The sequence below is a fragment of the Onychomys torridus genome, unplaced genomic scaffold (genome assembly GCF_903995425.1).
Source record: "Onychomys torridus unplaced genomic scaffold, mOncTor1.1, whole genome shotgun sequence".
In the NCBI taxonomy this organism is placed as follows: domain Eukaryota; kingdom Metazoa; phylum Chordata; class Mammalia; order Rodentia; family Cricetidae; genus Onychomys; species Onychomys torridus.
In genome coordinates, this window is record NW_023414046.1 from 3,598,093 (window position 1) to 3,616,058 (window position 17,966).

General features: G+C 36.7%; 1 protein-coding gene across 2 annotated transcripts in view; it reads right to left on the minus strand.

The window, feature by feature from the left end:
• LOC118576664 (zinc finger protein 420-like) overlaps nucleotides 1-17,966 on the minus strand; it is an 84,314-nt gene that overhangs the window by 55,442 nt on the left and 10,906 nt on the right. Inside the window, exons 2-5 of one of the 2 annotated variants that reach the window (XM_036176865.1) lie at nucleotides 16,602-16,678; nucleotides 10,779-10,834; nucleotides 8,261-8,387; nucleotides 4,691-7,016 (exon numbers count right to left, since the gene is read on the minus strand). In XM_036176865.1, the coding sequence (XP_036032758.1) occupies nucleotides 5,506-7,016; nucleotides 8,261-8,387; nucleotides 10,779-10,834; nucleotides 16,602-16,608 (1,701 nt within the window). In that variant the 5' untranslated portion in view covers nucleotides 16,609-16,678 and the 3' untranslated portion in view covers nucleotides 4,691-5,505. Of the gene's footprint in view, nucleotides 1-4,690; nucleotides 7,017-8,260; nucleotides 8,388-10,778; nucleotides 10,835-16,601; nucleotides 16,679-17,966 lie in introns of those variants that run through there. The other variant, XM_036176863.1, reaches the window with a different exon arrangement.

The following is a 17,966-nucleotide window of genomic DNA, read 5'->3' on the forward strand; positions in this document are numbered from 1 at the left end:
AACTACTGTTCTTGAGGATCTGAATTCCATAGGAACTCCAAGATTGCATACACATACACAAATACAAGCAAAGCACTCATACACGTAAAAATAAATACATAGGCAGGGTATATTTTATCATTATCCCAGCTGCTTGAAACAGTTCATAATTAGTAAGACAACTCTAATGTGTGCAGCATGAAGAGATCTTGCTGTGTTTTACTATGACTAACTTTTATCAAAAGGTTTTATTAGATGTATATTTGGGTCAAAAGACAACTATGCAATAATCAACCAGTCATGAATTTGAGAAAGAACAAAAGGGAGGAGGGCATGAGAGGTATGTAAGGTAGTAAAGGGAAGGGGGAAATTCTGTAATTACATTTTAATTTCAAAAATAAAAAATATTAAACTCATCAAAAAAGTACAAGAATAAATAATTCTTAAAAAAATCTTATGTGAATAGCCAGTTACACAATGTATACTATCTGTGCATATGAGTATCAGGTCCTTTGCTCTTAAAACAGGAAGGATTTTTTTAAGTCATGTATGATTGGATAGAACAGTGAAGCATATAGATGAACCTTGTCTAAAGAACCATGGAGGTAGTGAAAAATGTAGATAATGGTAAAACTGAAAGAATATCAAACATAAAAAGACACAAGAGGCAGACCTGAGTCTAATCTTTAAATGCCTGAATCCTCACAAAGACAAAATGAAGAATTGACACCTCCATTTCTAATCTCTGAAAGTACAATTAACATATATGTGATATTTTATGTTTGCTTTAACAAATAAAGCTTGCCTGAAAAATCAGAGGACAAAGCCAACCACTAGTTAGCCACAAAGGCCAGGCAGTGGTGGCACACACCTTTAACCCAGCACTAGAGAGTTTGAGACAGGAAGTGATATGGCTAGGTGTAGAAAACTAATGTAAGGCGGTAGGAGACAGGAGAACAGTGCCTTTTGGCTTAGGAGCTGGTGAGGAGAGAGATGGCTGTGGCTTGTCTCTGTGATCTTTCAGAATTTACCCTGATATTTGGCTCTGGGTTTTTATTAAGACCAATTAGAATTCGTGCTACATCTGGTGTCCAACTTGTGTAGTACAAATTTATGAAAAAGCCACTTGCTGTGGCTTTGCAGCCATCAGCTCAGGCCAGAGCTACACAAGACTAGAGTCACTAACCTGCTGGCTAGATTTTTCTTTTCTTTCCCAAGCCCTCTGAGGGAATCTGGAACTTTTTTCTGTTGTAACCTCTGTGCAGTAGACTCCACAGAGTTTTGAGCTCCAAAAGCCATAGAAGTTAGCCCATTTCCCACATTCCCAAATGCAGATGGCTGGTTCTTTGGCTTCTTCCCTTTCCCGGTAGTTTGTAGATTTCCCTTAACCCTCCTCAGGCAGTGGCCACACTAGGTAGCTGCCTCAGTTCACTGTCATCTGAATCATCATTGTCAGCAGATTTGGTGAGCCAATTGGAATATCTTAAAAGGGAGAATTAGTAAAAAAAAAATAATAAAATAAAAAAGACAGAGTTTTTGCCCAAATTAAAAAATGGGAAGCACTATTACAATGGAGGGAGGAGTTAAGTCTCTGTGTAATAATATGCTAGGCCATTTGAAATGGAGCAATTAAATGAGATGATAATTAATATAGATGGGATATACATGTCAATTATAAATATTGTTTGATCATTTTTATTTTATCATTAAAAATGTTGGACAATAAGAGTGCCAAGATAAAAGTTTCAGAAAAACTTGTTAAAATAGATTATAGAGATATTTAGTCCCAGACAGAGAAATTTAAAGGAGAACAAATATCAGCATTGTATTATAAGGTTACAGAGAAACAACTTAAGGCTTTCAAACAGCCAACATTAATTTATCCAATAACCTTACAGAAGCTGCCAAATGATACATATCCCCCAGACTGTGTAAGAGCCTAATGGACTCCTGTGCAAATGTTAGATTGGAGGAGATTCAAGGAGGTGATAGGCTCATATGGTATTCATTCACCTTTTATGAAGCAGAAGTTAAACTCATGATCAACTTGTAATAGAATTATCCCTCAAGATTGGAGAGATTTTGTCACAGCAGTTTTGGAGGCTGGGTCTCAATTACAATAGAGGACCTGGTGGAAAGACGAGGGTAAGATCATTGAACAATGAAGTAGAGTTAGAGGAATGGAAATATCCCAAGACCAAACTTTTGGAGGGAGATTATGCTTTTGTAAAAAGGCAATCTCTACATTATGTCCACACCCTGGCTTTATGCCATGTAGCAGCCTTTAAATGTTACCTCAAAATTTATAAGATTAATATATATTTAATTTTTTGTCATGATATTAATGGTCATATACAGTACTAATTCTAGAAAAGACTTCACCAAGCTTCCTGTATATTATTTCAGATTTGAGTCTTTATCATGTAGCTAGTCATCAAGTTTTTGTACTCTAGATGTATATAACAAAAATTGATCCTTTAACCTCTTTGAGATCTGCTGTATATGATATTTACAATGTTTAAGCTTAAAACAGTTTCCTAGTGTGTCTCTCAGGCCAGCCACAGCCTGCAGGCTTGAGCTACAGTATGACAGATTTGTGGCATGTGGGCTTGACCTGTGGCATGGTGGATTCCTGCCACAGAACACAGAGGTGTCTCTAATCCATGGTGGATTTAGCTTTTGCTACTACAGGAAAAAAAAAAAGGTTACTGAGCTACATGCTGCTTGATAGAGACAGAGACATGCTGCCTCCCAGAATTGGCAGACAGCATGGCTCCCTGAGCTGGTGGTAAATTACCTCCACCATGTTGGAAAGCGAAGGTGGGAGGAGTCAGCAGCCAAGACTGCTGATTCTGTCCTAGTCAAGCTGCAGTTTAAAGCAAGAGATTCACAATAAGACAGACTCAGATGGAATAAACCTCTAAACAGTTTACAATGTGTGTAAGGATGTAGAAAGGCTTTCCAGAGATCAAGAAAGGATAGACAGTTATATAAATGAATAGTTTAAAAAAATAGTCATTTAAAGAGACAGCAAAAGTAATATAAAAGAGAGCCATATAAAGACGGAAATCACACACAGAGTCTGGATTATATTGTCTTTGGGATCTCTAACTGCAGAAAGACATTTGATAGTAAAGGTTGCTCAGTTAAACCAATATATATATATATTTAAAGGTATTTTGACTTCAAAATTTGTGTCTAAGAATATGTTGCTTTGGAAAAGAGGTCCTACTTTTGTTTCCACAGAAAGTGAGAACCTGTGAATTGCTTCCAGGCTAATATGGTTTGATAAGCCAAGACCCCCGAAAGGTCTCCAATGACACCATGGCCCACATGATCCAACATCCAGAATGGTTTCAAGGCAACTGGTTCAGGAAATATACAGCTTCACAGACTATTCCAGTCAGGACTTGACCATAATTCTTAATTTTCTCAAGATCCCCTGAAGATGTCTTCACTTTCAACCAGCAGGAAGTAGTAATAGAAGCTACGCCCAAATTCCCAAAATATTGTTTATAAAAATATTTATTTTTATTTAAAAGGCATTGATTATAAATGCAATCTCTTTCTAAAGAAGAAAAAGGGATATGATATAGATATAATAGGATGAAAGTAGATTATTAAATCTACTTTTGAAGAATAACAACATGTTTGAAATGTTTTACAATGCTATGGATTTTAGTTTATTGATACAAATTTAAAGTTAATTTTGTTATACTATATATATATATTTCTACTCTTGTTTAAGGTATGTTTGTGCAGCTCATTTGAAATTGTAATGTATAAGAAATACATTAATAATTAGTCATCCATGATAATCAAACTTATAATCATGTTAGTTAAGTTTTTCAGGCATATATAAAGGTATATTTCAATTAGGTAGGTAATCTTGAAACACTTCAAAGACTTACAGAATATGGCATTTAAACTATTTTAAAAACTTAGACATTATGGACAGTGAGACATGTCTGCTCCTGGCAGTACCAATTTACTTCAAAGAGGAAGATGGGTATTGAAGACTCTCTATATGAGTTTATCTTCTTCTTGGCAAAAATAGCCATTTGGGCAAGAAAATGCTCTTGCCTGGATTGCTGATAATGTTATATAAACTGGACATGCAGGACCCATAGGAAGTTAGCCAGTGAACTTTGCAAGGCAAAATGGTTCTTCGGGTTTCTGCTTCACAAAGGAGACTGCCAGATATTCTACAGGACACAGGGAGAAGCAACTAAAAAAACTCTAGACCTATTGGCTGAAGATGGATGCCCCAACATGACAGAGGAACTTTGGATCACTGTCCAGGCAGGCAGCTGTCTCTGTCATTTCCAGAATTTTGGAAGTTGCTTACAATGCTTTCCCTGTTAGGTAATATTATATCCTTCTGAGGTCTTTGATGTAATTGAAGACTAGATAGTTATAATTTTCCTTGGTTATGATAAAAGATAAGTTATGTGTGAAACCTTAGGTTCACAAATGTAAGATAAATAGAATATTTTCTTTGAATTTGCCAAATATACATAGACTAGATATTGTAACAGTAATTCTTACTTGATAACTATTTTGCTAGCTGTAATTTTACTATGTTAAAGTTAAAACCTTCCATTTTGTTTAGACAGAAAAGGGGAAGTGCTGTGGGATGTCTTTCTGTATGCTGTGAATATGTGTTACTTTGATTGGTTGATATATAGAGCTGTATTGGGTCTGAGTGGCTATGGGACCATGTGGGATACAGGAAAACTTTTAGCTACAGGGAAGGAGTTGCTCATTGGAGCACAAGAAATCCAAATACAGTTGCTACCATGAAACTTGAAACCACTATGTGATACAGGTTATGAATAATGCTCACCCAGAGAACATTGCAAACCTGTAGGCATATGTACAGGTTAAAGAGAAATCAAGATAGATTTCTAAGATAAGAGGCTCAAATCCCCTTCTAAGCAGCATGGTTTGTCTGAGTTTCTTCATTTCAGTTAAGCATACTGAATCCTGTCAGTTTCAGAGATTTCTTGAAGCTGTTGTGAGTGGTGTATTTACTGTCCTAATAAGCTTCCCCTCAGAATGAATCATCCCAATCTCCAGGAAACTGTTACACAATTGCATACACTGCAGATTTCTCCATTTTTCTTCATTACAAAGAATTTGAGGTTGAAGAAGTAAAAAGTTTTAATGAAAAATTTCCTATATTGTCACATTTTCAGAATTTCTCTCAGCATAAACTTGATTTTTTTTCTAAGATTTGAGCATTACTTAAAGGCTTTCACAAATTTCTCATGTTCATAATGATTCTTATCACGGAGCATTGTTAAGGATAGAGCTCGGATAATGCATATAACACATTATTTCCTATGAAATCATTTCCCAGTGGTATGAATTTCCACCTTTTCTTAGACTTGAGGGGCAGGTAAAGTCTTTTCCTCATATATTACATATGTAAAGTTTCTCTCTTGGATGTAGTCTCTGATATGTTCTAAGAAATGAGCCAACAGTAAAGGATTTATCACATTTGCTACTTTTTAAAAGTTTCTCTCATGTATGTATTCTCTGATGAGTTCTAAGACTGCCTTTCTGGGTAAAGGATTTCTTGCATTCACCCCACTTATAAGGCTTCTCACCTGTATGAGTTTTCTGGTGTTTTTTAAGAATTGAACCTCTTGAAAAGGATTTGTTACATTCACTACATTTGTAAGGTTTCTCTCCTGTATGGATTCTCTGATGAATTCTAAGAGTGAATTTCTGGGTAAAGGATTTGTCACATTCACTACATTTGTAAGGTTTCTCTCCTGTATGGTTTCTCTGATGACTTCTAAGATGGTCTTTATTGGAATAAGATTTGTTACACTCACTACATTTGTAAGGTTTCTCTCCTGTATGGATCCTCTGATGAGTTTTAAGATATCCTTTCAGGGTAAAGGACCTATCACATTCACTACATTTGTAAGGTTTCTCTCCTGTATGAATTCTCTGATGAATTCTAAGACTGGATTTCTGGGTAAAAGATTTGTTACAGTCACTACATTTATAAGGCTTCTCTCCTGTATGGATTCTCTGATGAGTTTTAAGATAGCCTTTCAGAGTAAAAGATCTACCACATTCATTACATTTGTGAGGTTTCTCTCCTGTGTGGGTTCTCTGAGGAGTTTTAAGATTGTCTTTCTTAGAAAAGGATTTGTCACAGTCACTACATATGTAAGGTTTCTCTCTTATATGCATTATCTGATGAGTTCTAAGATAGTCTTTCTTGGAAAAAGATTTCTCACATTTGCTACAATTGTAAAGTTTCACTCCCATATGGATTCTCTGATGTGTTCTAAGCAATGAGGCACTTATAAGGGATTTGCTACAATCACTACATTTGTAAGTTTTCTCTGCAGTGTGGATCCTATAATGCCTTTCAATGTTCGGTGTATGATAAATGCACTTAGCACAATCTGTACATTTGTAAGGTTTTTCTCTGCAATGGATTTTGTAATGGACATTGAGTTTGGACAAATGCAAAAAGAATTTACTACATTTTGTACACTTATAAGTTTTCTCTCTAATATGAGCACTGTGATGTCCACTGAGGCTTGAGTACATCTTGAAGCATTTTCCACATTTCCTGAATTGGTGTAGTTTCTTCCCATGATTGGTACGTTTCTGCATGATTTTAGTTTGAGAGTCAAAAGATTTATCACACTCTGTATTTTTGTGTACTTTCTTCCCTGTGTGAATTCTTTGATTTTGGCTAATGATACAATACAAATTTAAATCGCTTACACACTCTTTATATTTGCAAGGTTCTTCTCCAATGTTCCCACTTTTATGTCTGTTTATGTATGTTTCAGCAGAAGCATCTCTATGGACACCAAGTCTGCACTTGTTGCAATATTCTGCAGTATCACTTGTGTCATAAGATGTGCATTGGGAGGATTCATGAATTATGTTCCCAAGCTCATTACATTTATAAGACTTCTCTTGGATATTCACATCCTCATGGACAATGTGCTTTGTGCCTTGATACAAGCTCTTCTCAAATTTACCACATATGCGTTGGCTCTCTGGAAAATTAGTGCAATTAGGGATAAGGATTAACCCATGAGTAAGAGATTTCATAACTTGCATTTTCTTAGACATATAAACTAGCGGTTTTCAGGGATAGACTCTTAACAGAGATCTTTTCTGTTTCACAGTCATTAAATGGATGCTCATAAGAACTTCCAATCTGATCTATATCAAACCACAGGACCAGTAATAGCCATCTTGTTGTGACTTAAACCCTGTACCTTGCAGCAGAGAGGACAAATAGGTGTTGTGGATATCGCTCTGTACAAATAAAATGCTGTTTGGCCAGTGGCTAGGCAAGAAGTATAGGTGGGACAAGAGAGAAGAGGATTCTGGGAAGTAGAAGGCTGGGGAGAGACACAGCCAGCCGCCACCATGAAAAGCAACATGTAAAGACACTGGTAAGCCACAAGCCATGTGACAAAGTATAGACTAACAGAAATGGGTTAATTTAAGATAGAAGAAGCAGATAACAAGAAGCCTGCCACAGCCATACAGTTTCTAAACAATGTAAGTTTCTGTGTGCTTTCTTGGTTGGGTCTGAGCGACTGTGGGACTGGCGGGTAAGAGAGATTTGTCCTGACTGGGCCAGGCAGGAAAACTCTAACTACAAATAGGTGTTCAGGTAGTAAAGAACTTTGAGAAAGAGGCTCTGTGAAGGATTATATGAGTAATGTTTACCTATTATGTTTTTGAGACAGAATCATACAGTGCAGCTTTGGTCATCTAGGAAATCATCATATAATCCTGGTTGGCATAAATTTACCAGGTCCTTCCTCTTCAGCCTCCAACATGCAAAAATTAAAATGATGCTGTGCCAGTACTAAATATAGCAACCACATCTCAAAAACAAATAAAACAAAAAAAATTTCACAACCAACAACTCTTTCTCTATTTAAAACCTTTTCTAGTATTTATAATCAGAATAGGGGAATAGTTTAAACCGGTAGTAAAATAAAAACATTCTAATTATTATGAGTACTGCAATATATTTCCTTGCTCTGAATATTCAATACTTTTTGAACTTTGAAGACAGAAGGGCTGAAGAGATCACAGAGACTATAGCATTGGTTACCCTTCCAGAGAACAAAGAAAATGTAAATGAAGTACCATTAAAAAGTGATATTGGTAACCAGAATTTCCCTCATTTCTGGGATTCTCTAGGTTCAAAGAGCTTACAAATATACAAAGTAGGTAAATACAAGGAATGGATGAGTTATTACAAGAAGAGCATTCTTACCCACAAAGGCTAGATTGTGGTAATTCTCCAACATCACATCCATGTATAATGTCCTCTGACCACAATCTAGACATTCCCATTCCTCCTGTGAGAGGTCCACAGCCACATCCCTGAATGTTAACCCACTCTGCAGTAGAAAATTACATATTTGTTATGTGCTGCTTGACAAAGTTTTTTTTTTTTTTGGTAAAAGAGACCTAAAGAATTAGAAACACTTTTGTGATATAGATGAGACATGACAATTCTTCAAAGAGAGTTTTCTAGAAGTGCTGCTTGGATGTGTCAGAACTTTAGCATTGCAGTTCTTTCAGAGACATTGTAGACAAGTATTTACTACATTCCTTACATTCATAAGGTCTCTCTCCTCCATGAATCTTCTGATATTTTTTTTAAGACCTGAACAGCAGATAAAGTTTTTACCACAATCACTACATTTGAAAATTTTGTCTCTAGTTTCCATTCTGTAATGTCTTAAAGTCCTTGAAAATGGATTTTGGCTCACAGCACCCTTATGGCATTACATCCCAGAATTTAATCTCAGATCCCTGAGATCCAGTGCTGTCCACTAAACCGTATAGGCAGGAGGCACACATAGCACACACACATACATTCCTGCAAATGTACTGAAACACAGAAAATAAAATTACAATTTAACTTTAATAAGAGACTTTCTAAAATATTCAGTCTTTATTGTATTTTCTGTCTCTGTGAAAACAGGATGACATAATAGTTCTGCAATCAGCAAACTTTTAGGGAATATAACATACATATTTGAGGTCTAGATGTACCTTTATGAAGTATGTGTTGATATCAAACATGATTCCAGTGTCACATCTCAGATGGTCAACTTATAATGAGCAAAAATATGCTTCTGAATTCTGCAGCTTTTGACTTTGCTCAAATATGGACAATAGATCAAACCTGTTTGCAGCTGGGCCTCACCTGAATCTATTTTAAAATGCTAAGTTCAAATCCTGAGGCACAGGTAAAATGCTGCACCCATTCTAGAACAAATCGGTAAAATATGGAATATAGAATTCATGGATGAATTGAATGTCAGAGTTTTTCTTTAATTAATAAAGAGCGTAAAATTAGTGCATACATCCAACATTCCAAACAACACATAGAATCAAATACTTTGTGAAGTTATTTTATGAGAAATTTTCACAACTATGAAGTAAAATAGAAAAAGGATTAGACCACATTAATGTTATTTAAATTTTTCTAAATGTTGACACAAGCACTCCTGATAACAATTTCATGAATTCCATATGGAGTTTCACTACAGAATCATTAGAAATATATGTAAATAAATGGCCTAAGTGACAATTCATTCAGATGAAGTGGAAATATTTTCTATTATCAAAATGAATATATTAAATTGATTGAGAAATGTACTAACTTTTCATTAATTTTGAATATTCAAAATTTGATATATTGACTCAATAATTTTGAGTCAAGCTTATGTGCTTGACTCAACTGAAAATTTAAATCTTAAAATTTCAACTGTATTTTGTTCATTCATTTTGTTCTTCAGTCTTTGATTTCATTCATCTAACAGGATTTTGGTGGCATAGATAAGTATATATAATGTCTCTGTCACAAGTGTACACCAGAAATGTAAACCTGGGTCTGGAGAAATGGCTCACTGGTGAAAGGCACTTTCTGTTCCTGCAGAGACACCTAATGTAATCCTCTCTACACACATGGCAGCTCACTACAGTGCCTGAGTTCAGAGCCAAGGGTTTGACTGTGACAAGGGGCATTACGCATCATACGTTGCAGTGTACATAAAAATATGCAAATAAAAACCCATGTCTATAAACAAAATACTATTGTAAAGAAAGAAACAGAAACATTGACAAAATTTCAGGACTTCTCTCCTTGTAATGCAAAGCTTCAGAGAAAGGAAAACATATGGTAGAGGGAGCCTTGTTTCTCTAACAGAGGAGTAAAGTAATTAAGAGAAACATTTGTTTATGCTTGAAAACTGATGGCTTATATGCAGCACCAAGTCAATACTCTCTAGAAAATTCTAACATATTCCACATGATATCATACAAAGGCGGAGACAGCAATGCTCACTTGTTTGAAAAATATAACAAAATATAAAGAGAAAATAATCTTCCTAAGGAGAACTACCATTGAGCATTGAACAGTGTGGCACTTGAGACCTTCCTTCCTCGCTAATACGAAAGGACACAAGTCTATCCTATTTAAAACTGGCCATCAATCTATTTCTTTGAGCATCATTAACAATAGATTCTGTTTCAGAACTGCAAGTCTTAAGTCAATGGAAATTCATGTCATCATAGTATAAAACTGTGTGAAAATTTAATGGGACAAGTGTCTGCTATATTGGTGAAAGATTTAAAGCCCTAATCTTGATTATCAGAGAAGAAAAAAGATAATAGAAAACAAACACTTTCAATAACATTTCCAAAGGCAGAGAATTAAAGTCTTGGAATGGTTTCAATCACAAAAACAATTTTCAGAGAAATGTGGACATGACACTGACCTGGGGAGCATTTATCACAGAAGCATCCATTCTTCTTGTTGTTCTTCTCTGTGTTTCTGTCTCAGAAACAAAGACTGGAATTCTTGTTGAAATACTTTTGGAGGAGGGGATGAGGTGTGGGACTGGGCAGGGCTGAGTGGGGGTGGAGGGAGGGGGAGGAGGGATGAGAGGGGAATCTGTGGTTGGTATGTAAAATGAATAAAAATTTTTAAAAATAAAAAACAAAACAAAGCAGCAACAACAAAAAACATTAGATTACATCTCTAAAGCTAGCCACTAAGGTCTATTCCCTTCTTCAGTCACTTCATCTTCCTGAGGTTTTCTCCTAAGTTCCAGTGATCTGAACCTTCCTTTCGTTCACCTAAGAAGCAAGGCCAATTAAAATTAATCCCTCATCCCAACATGGCATTTCTTCCTTTACCTTTACAAACTGCCATTTGCCTATGTGCCACCTCTGTGTCCCCTCTATCCAGACAGTCCCCTGTCTCTCCCCTTCTCCCTAATCCTCTGTCTCCTTTACCACTGCATGCTAGCCCAGTCTAACACAGTTCCCCTTCTGTTCTTCTTAAAAATTCCACCTGCAGAGTCATTTGCTGCTGTTTTACTGCCAGGATCAGAAAGCAGTGTTGCAGGAATCTTAAAAGGTCTTATTAATAAAATCAAACCTGAGGCCAGTTATTGGGGTGAATGCTGGAAGATCAGAGAAGCAGAACAAGCCACAGCAACCTCACCTCACCAGTTCCTCAGCTGATTCTGTTTCCTTAGACTGCAAGCTTCTGTGTTCTCATCCAGAATGAATCTCAGCTGAACTGCTGCTCAAAAGCCTAAAAGCTTAACCAGCCAAATGCTGCTAGTTTTCTGGTCTTCATGCCTTATATATCTTTCTGTTTTTGCCATCACTCTCTGGGATTAAAGGCTCACTTCTTGGGATTAAAGGCAAGTGTCACCATGTCTGGCTGTTTCCAATGTGGCCTTGAACTCACAGAGATCCAGAGGGATTTCTGACTCTGGAATGCTAGGATTAAAGGCGTGTGCTACCACTGCCTATCCTCTATGTTTAATATTGTGGCTGTTCTGTCTCTGACCCCAGATAAGTTTATTAGGGTGCACAATATTTTGGGGAACACAATACCACCACAAAACAGTCATTTTAACTTTTCTTTTCTGCTTAATAAAAGATCTCTCTGTGTAAATAGGTGTTTAGGTGTGGTTTGAACATAATCAGGAGTCCAGGAGGAAGCCCTCACTGTGCGGGGGTCCACTTCTTCCTCTAATTCCTTTGGAAATTCCAAACTAATCCTCCACAGAAAATATTGGCAAAAACTAAAAGAAAAGGAATACTAGACCATTATTACATAAAGCTGACTTTACATTGATACAATAAGCAGATGAGGATGAAAAATATTTGCAAAGGAAAAATCACAGACCAGTTGCAAGGATAGGCATTGACAACAAGATTCTCTCTAATGGATGGAGAAATGGAACTCAGATTGATTTCATACAAGAAATGGAAGAATGTTTCAATACTCACAAAACAATCAATTCAAGGCACAAGATAGAATCAGTGAGAGATAACACACAATTATGTCAACATATCCAGTAAAGGCCTGTGGAAAAGTATCACACTGCCTCGCAATAAAAGCTCTGAAGAACAAGAGAACAGAAGGAACATACCTCAGACTAATGGAGACAACAGCCAGAACGCTGAACCTAACATCACACCAAATGAAGAGAGCTGACATCACTCAACTCTAATCAGAAGAGAGACGAAGGTGTCCACTCCCTCCACATTAACTCAACACACTGCATTAGTGCTACCAACAAGAGAGACAAAATTTTCAATGTGTCAAATAAGAAAATTCAGAGAACACATTTTCCCAAATTACAAGAAACACAATTCTTTACTGCAAAAAAACTCCCAAATTTTCCAAGAGAAAGCTCAGATCTGATAACCCTCTTAATAAGCTATATGAAAATCCAATGAAATACCACTTTTGTTTCTACACTCCAACAGAATATGATGAGAAGTCGGCAGATGTCAGTGTCTACACAGTCTTAGACATCCTAGTGTAGCATTCAAAATGCTAAAAGTGTTCTGCAGGCTGCTGCATGAGAAGAATCATCAGTGTCTGTCCCCAGATGATGACCCCTTGTGCTGCAATACCAACCTGCCAGGCAGGATATACCCATCAGTGGAATAGTGCCAAAACTATTTTGTGGGTAACAGAAGCATTCTACTTCAAACTGAGCTCAGCCCACAAACAGATGGCACTGGAAACTGGCCAGAAGTCAATGACCGGAAAGATCACAGGCCCTAGAAGAGAGTCTACTCCTGACATACTGCTCCATGTAGAAATACTGGAACTGCCTTTAAATGGTTCTGCTCACACAATAGCCTGGTACTGCTTTCAGCCTGGGTCAGAAAAATTTGGTTTGTAACAGGAAACAGTTATTTCAGAGATGGCTGAGTGTACAACTTGTGAGTGAAAAATCCTTATTACCACATCCAAATCTCAGGGAACATTTTATGTGAGGAATAAATAAATTGCAGAGAACTGGGAAGCAACCCATCATGTACAACACAGGAAAGCACTGACCCTCACTAGGAATGGAGAACAATAAGAACAATAATCTACCAGCTACAACACCAGCAGAACCTGGATTAAAGACTCTAAGAAATAGAATCTCAGTAAGAACAGAATTTGATCTATGATTCTTCAAAAGACTTTACCATAAAATCCCTACTAGAAGTTGGAATAGACGAAACACATCAGCATAATAAAGAGTATATTTGTCAATGTAGGTTTACAATCTCAAAGAAGAAAATGTACAGAACATACCTGACATTGTAACAAGACAAAAGTTTACATTCTTCCCAATTGTATTCACTATATTTTTAACTTAGTTACAGGTGATGGACTGAGAATTGGCGGTTAGGAGCACTGGCTGTTCTTCCAGTTACACAGTCTGTAACTCTAGTTCCAGGAGATCCTCATGCCCTCTTATGGCCTCTGTGGACACTGAACAGGTGTGGTACACAGTAATACATGCAGAACAAACACCTACATACATGTAACAAGAATAATAAAGGAACTAGCTACAGAATTTTGAAAGAGAAACAAGCAAAGAGATACAGTAGGAAAGGAACCATTTCAATGATGATGTGATTGTCTAAATAACCTGAAAACACCATCAGAAACCTTTATACTTGACAAAAGCCTTAGTAATATTGAAGAATATAGAAGTAAAAACCATGAATCACCAGTTTTCTACATAACCAATATTGAGTATGTTGAAAATAAATTAGGATACTATTCCATTGACTGTAGCTTAAAAGACTTCCCAGCGGCCCCCCCCCCCAAAATATTCATAAGTTCATCCTCCTTAGTCTCAAGCAAGTTACAACCTTGACATTCCATCTCACACTAGCCAACAAATTGGTGGATCAAGAGATGGTGCAGAGGCTAAAAGCACTTACAGCTCTTCCAGAATATGTGCATTTGAATCCCAGCATTGATATCACGGCTCACAACCATCTGCAAATTCCTTCCCGAAAGATGTAATGCCTTCATGTGACATCCACAGGCACTAGAAACACGTGTCGCACAGACACACATTAGGCCAAAACACTCATACAATAAAAGAAAAAAACCTAACAAAAATAGGAAAACAAACAGAACCAAATCTGGTATGCAAAACTTGGATTTCACCACTCTGGATGCTGAGGCAGGTATAACTCTAATCTGCTGTTATAGTTGTCTACATAGTGTGCATCAGACCATCAACAGCTACATATTAAGACCCTCAAAAATAATACACAACAAAATATAATTAAATGGTAAAAAAATGCAGGTGAGGAAATGGGAAATTAGAACCTTCCCTCACTCTAACTTCTGGTGGGAATGCAAATAGGAGAACTCCCTTTAAAGAGTTACAGAAAGGACAAATGTACTCCCCATATCACCTTTTAAAGCTGAGGGATAGAAGCTTGTTTCAGCATGTACAGTTATATCTATTTAAGCCAGCAAACATCCAAACTCTGACAGAAGGAACATAATCATATCCATAAACCCATAAAAGGGCTATGCAGAAATTTCACATTTGTTCATTTTGAAGATTTAAAAAATCTTGGAATATGAAGAAAACACCTTAGCATAATAAACAATAGAAGCCAAGAAAATAAATCTACCATTTTACTAAATGAGGAAAACTAGAAGGATTCCGATCTCCTCAGGACAGGGACACAGGTGTCCACTCTGTCCACACTAATTCAGCATGGTGGATCTATTCTTACCCAGAGCAAGAAGGAAAGAGAAAAAAAAAATCTCAATTTAAAGGGGTAAACAGATATCAGAGAGTAACTCATTCCAAATTATAAGAAATATAATTGTCAAGCCAGATGTGGTGGTGCACGGCTTTAATCTCAGCACTCAGGAAGCAGAAGCAGGTGGATCTCTGTGAGTTTGAGGCCAGTCTGATCTACAATGTGAGATCCAGCACAGTCACAGAGAAACCCTGCCTTGAAAAAACCAAAGGGAAAAAAAGGAAGTATCATTCTCAACTTCAAAAATTATATATACTCCATGAGAAAGCTCACTTCTGATAAGATTTGAAATAAGCCTTAAAGCCCATGCTTTAAATCAGCTGGTGTTTTACATATCAACAAGATCACAGTTGGGTGGTTGCTTCCCTTCATTTCCTAAAACAGTGCTATAAAGTGAAGACAGTTTTCTCTGTAATCAAATACTATCTGATTACAGTTTTGGCTAGTTCCAGAGAAGGAAATATGTGAAATACACAGGAATCCTGGCCAAGTGCCTAAGACTGGAAGGGTAATAGGCCATAGGTGGGAATCCATTCATGACATGACATTTTGCTACATATACAGATATTCAAAGTGACTTTACCTGTTCACAATTTAGCCAGTTACTGCTTTCAGCCCATGTCAGAGAACCTTTGTATACAGTAGGTCACAGTTATTTCATGGACCCCTAACTGGACACATACAGAGAATGAGTGACTGCTGCCTGCACAGCCATAGAGGAAATCCACATGACCTTGTGCAAATCTGAAGGAACACGACAGGAGAGGGGTCAAAGACTGTGTTAGCAAAGAATAGGGGCGTTATCCATGAAATACACAATATATTGTATACTCTTCACAAAACATAGTCAGGAAAAATTAATTTTACATGGAAACACAAAAAATCTGACTATACAGAGCAACCCCAGGTACATAGAGCAGAACTTGAATTATCTTAGCTGAGATTCCAGATGGTCATATGACAAGTGATTCACATGACCATCACATGGGAGTGTCAGAAGAGTAGATAAACAGCCCTATGCAACAGAGCAGCAGATATAGAAACAGAACAACAGCAGTGACCACGTGATTGTCAACTAAATAAAACAGATGTGTTTGATAATAGGTAGCCTCGTCAGGCAGGGTGTTGGGAAAATTGTCTATCCAGACAAAAGATATGACTCTGAGTTGATTCTGTCCTACTATCCAGTGAATCACAGACTTTCATGTATTCTGTAAGAGTAAACTGATAAAATAGATATGTATAATTAAAACATACATAGAAAACATAACAAGCAAAAGTATGAAAAAACAGCCTATAGTAGACAAATTTATTATCTAGCTTTTCATTTCATTTTCATAAAATTATTAGCTAGCTTTTCATGGTATGATAGGTTAATAGCCAGAATATATCATAAAATAAAGAAAAAAAAACAAAGCAAAGAAATTAAAACAGTTATAATGGCCACTAAGTACACATTAAAAGTGTTCCACACTGGTAGGCATGGAACAAATACTCACCTAACATGCACTGAAATCCCCTCTCTGCAGAGTCAGTGTCCACACTCAAGGACCTCTACAACCACATATCCTGTGGACTACAGGAAAGACAAAAATCTCAGAGATACAGTGTCAGTGGAAATCTAACTTACTGAAGCTACCAGAAGTCAGTGTACAGTTTCTTCAGCAAACACAAGCAAAAATTCACACAAGATCCAACTATATGACACATGTGGTCCTGGATGAAATAACTAATTATAGCACATTCTTGCAAAAATGAATTACTCACTGACCAACATGCATGTGAATAGTAAATCCACATTTAAAACAGAAGAATACATATATCACATGCGAACACTGATGGGATTTCGTGTTCTCATTCAAATATAGGAACATAACTGAAAAGGGAATTTCTCTTATATAAGAATTCTAAGCAATTCATTTCAACATGAAAGGGGAACTTCGGCAAAATGGGAAAAAATTGTGCTAACTTGATATGATATTTTGAGAAAGCATAGAGTTCAAAGACCTTCAAAAGCAAAACCAGATTTCAAAATCTATTATAATTACAATAATAAAACCATTGAGTTTTGGTTTGAAGAAAGGCAATAGGCAATATCAAAGTGAAGACAATTAAGACAGATATAAAACATTGCAGAGATACTAAACAATTCTTATTGAAGTTGTAAAAACATCATGTTAGGAAATGGGAAATGTGAGTATTAAAGGAATAAAATCTACAGACACTAACAAAATCTCAAAGGCAGGAAACCAGGAAACAAACCTAGAGGCACCAATTTTCCTAATTTTATAAGACATTAAAATGAAAGTAATGAAAAACATTTATATTGATATGAAGACAGAAAAGGGATATGAACAGGATGAGGATGTCGTGACTCTCATTCATAGTCAAATAAAGTATATATTTCATAGTATTAATTCTTACAGAGAAAGCCAGTAATGTACAATGAGGTAATCTAGAGGTTATTTATAGTAGAATACTCTAGAACAGCAGTTCTCAACCTATGGGTGCTGTGGATATCACTCTGTATAAATAAAATGCTGATTGGCCAGTAGCCAGGCAGGAAGTATGGGCGGGACAAGCAGAGAAAAGAATTCTGGGAAGTGGAAGGCGGAGGGAGAGACATGGCCAGCCGCCGCCATGACAAGAAAGAAATAAGGTACTGGTAAGCCGTGAGCCACATGGCAAAGTATAGATTAATAGAAATGGGCTAAATATAAGAGTAAGAGCTAGACAATGATAGGCCTGAGCTAATGGCCAAGCAGTTTAAATAATATAAGTGTCTGAGTGTTTATTTTACAAGTGGGTTGTTGGACTAACAGGGCTTGGTGGCACCTGGAGAGAATGTCTCCAACTACATATGG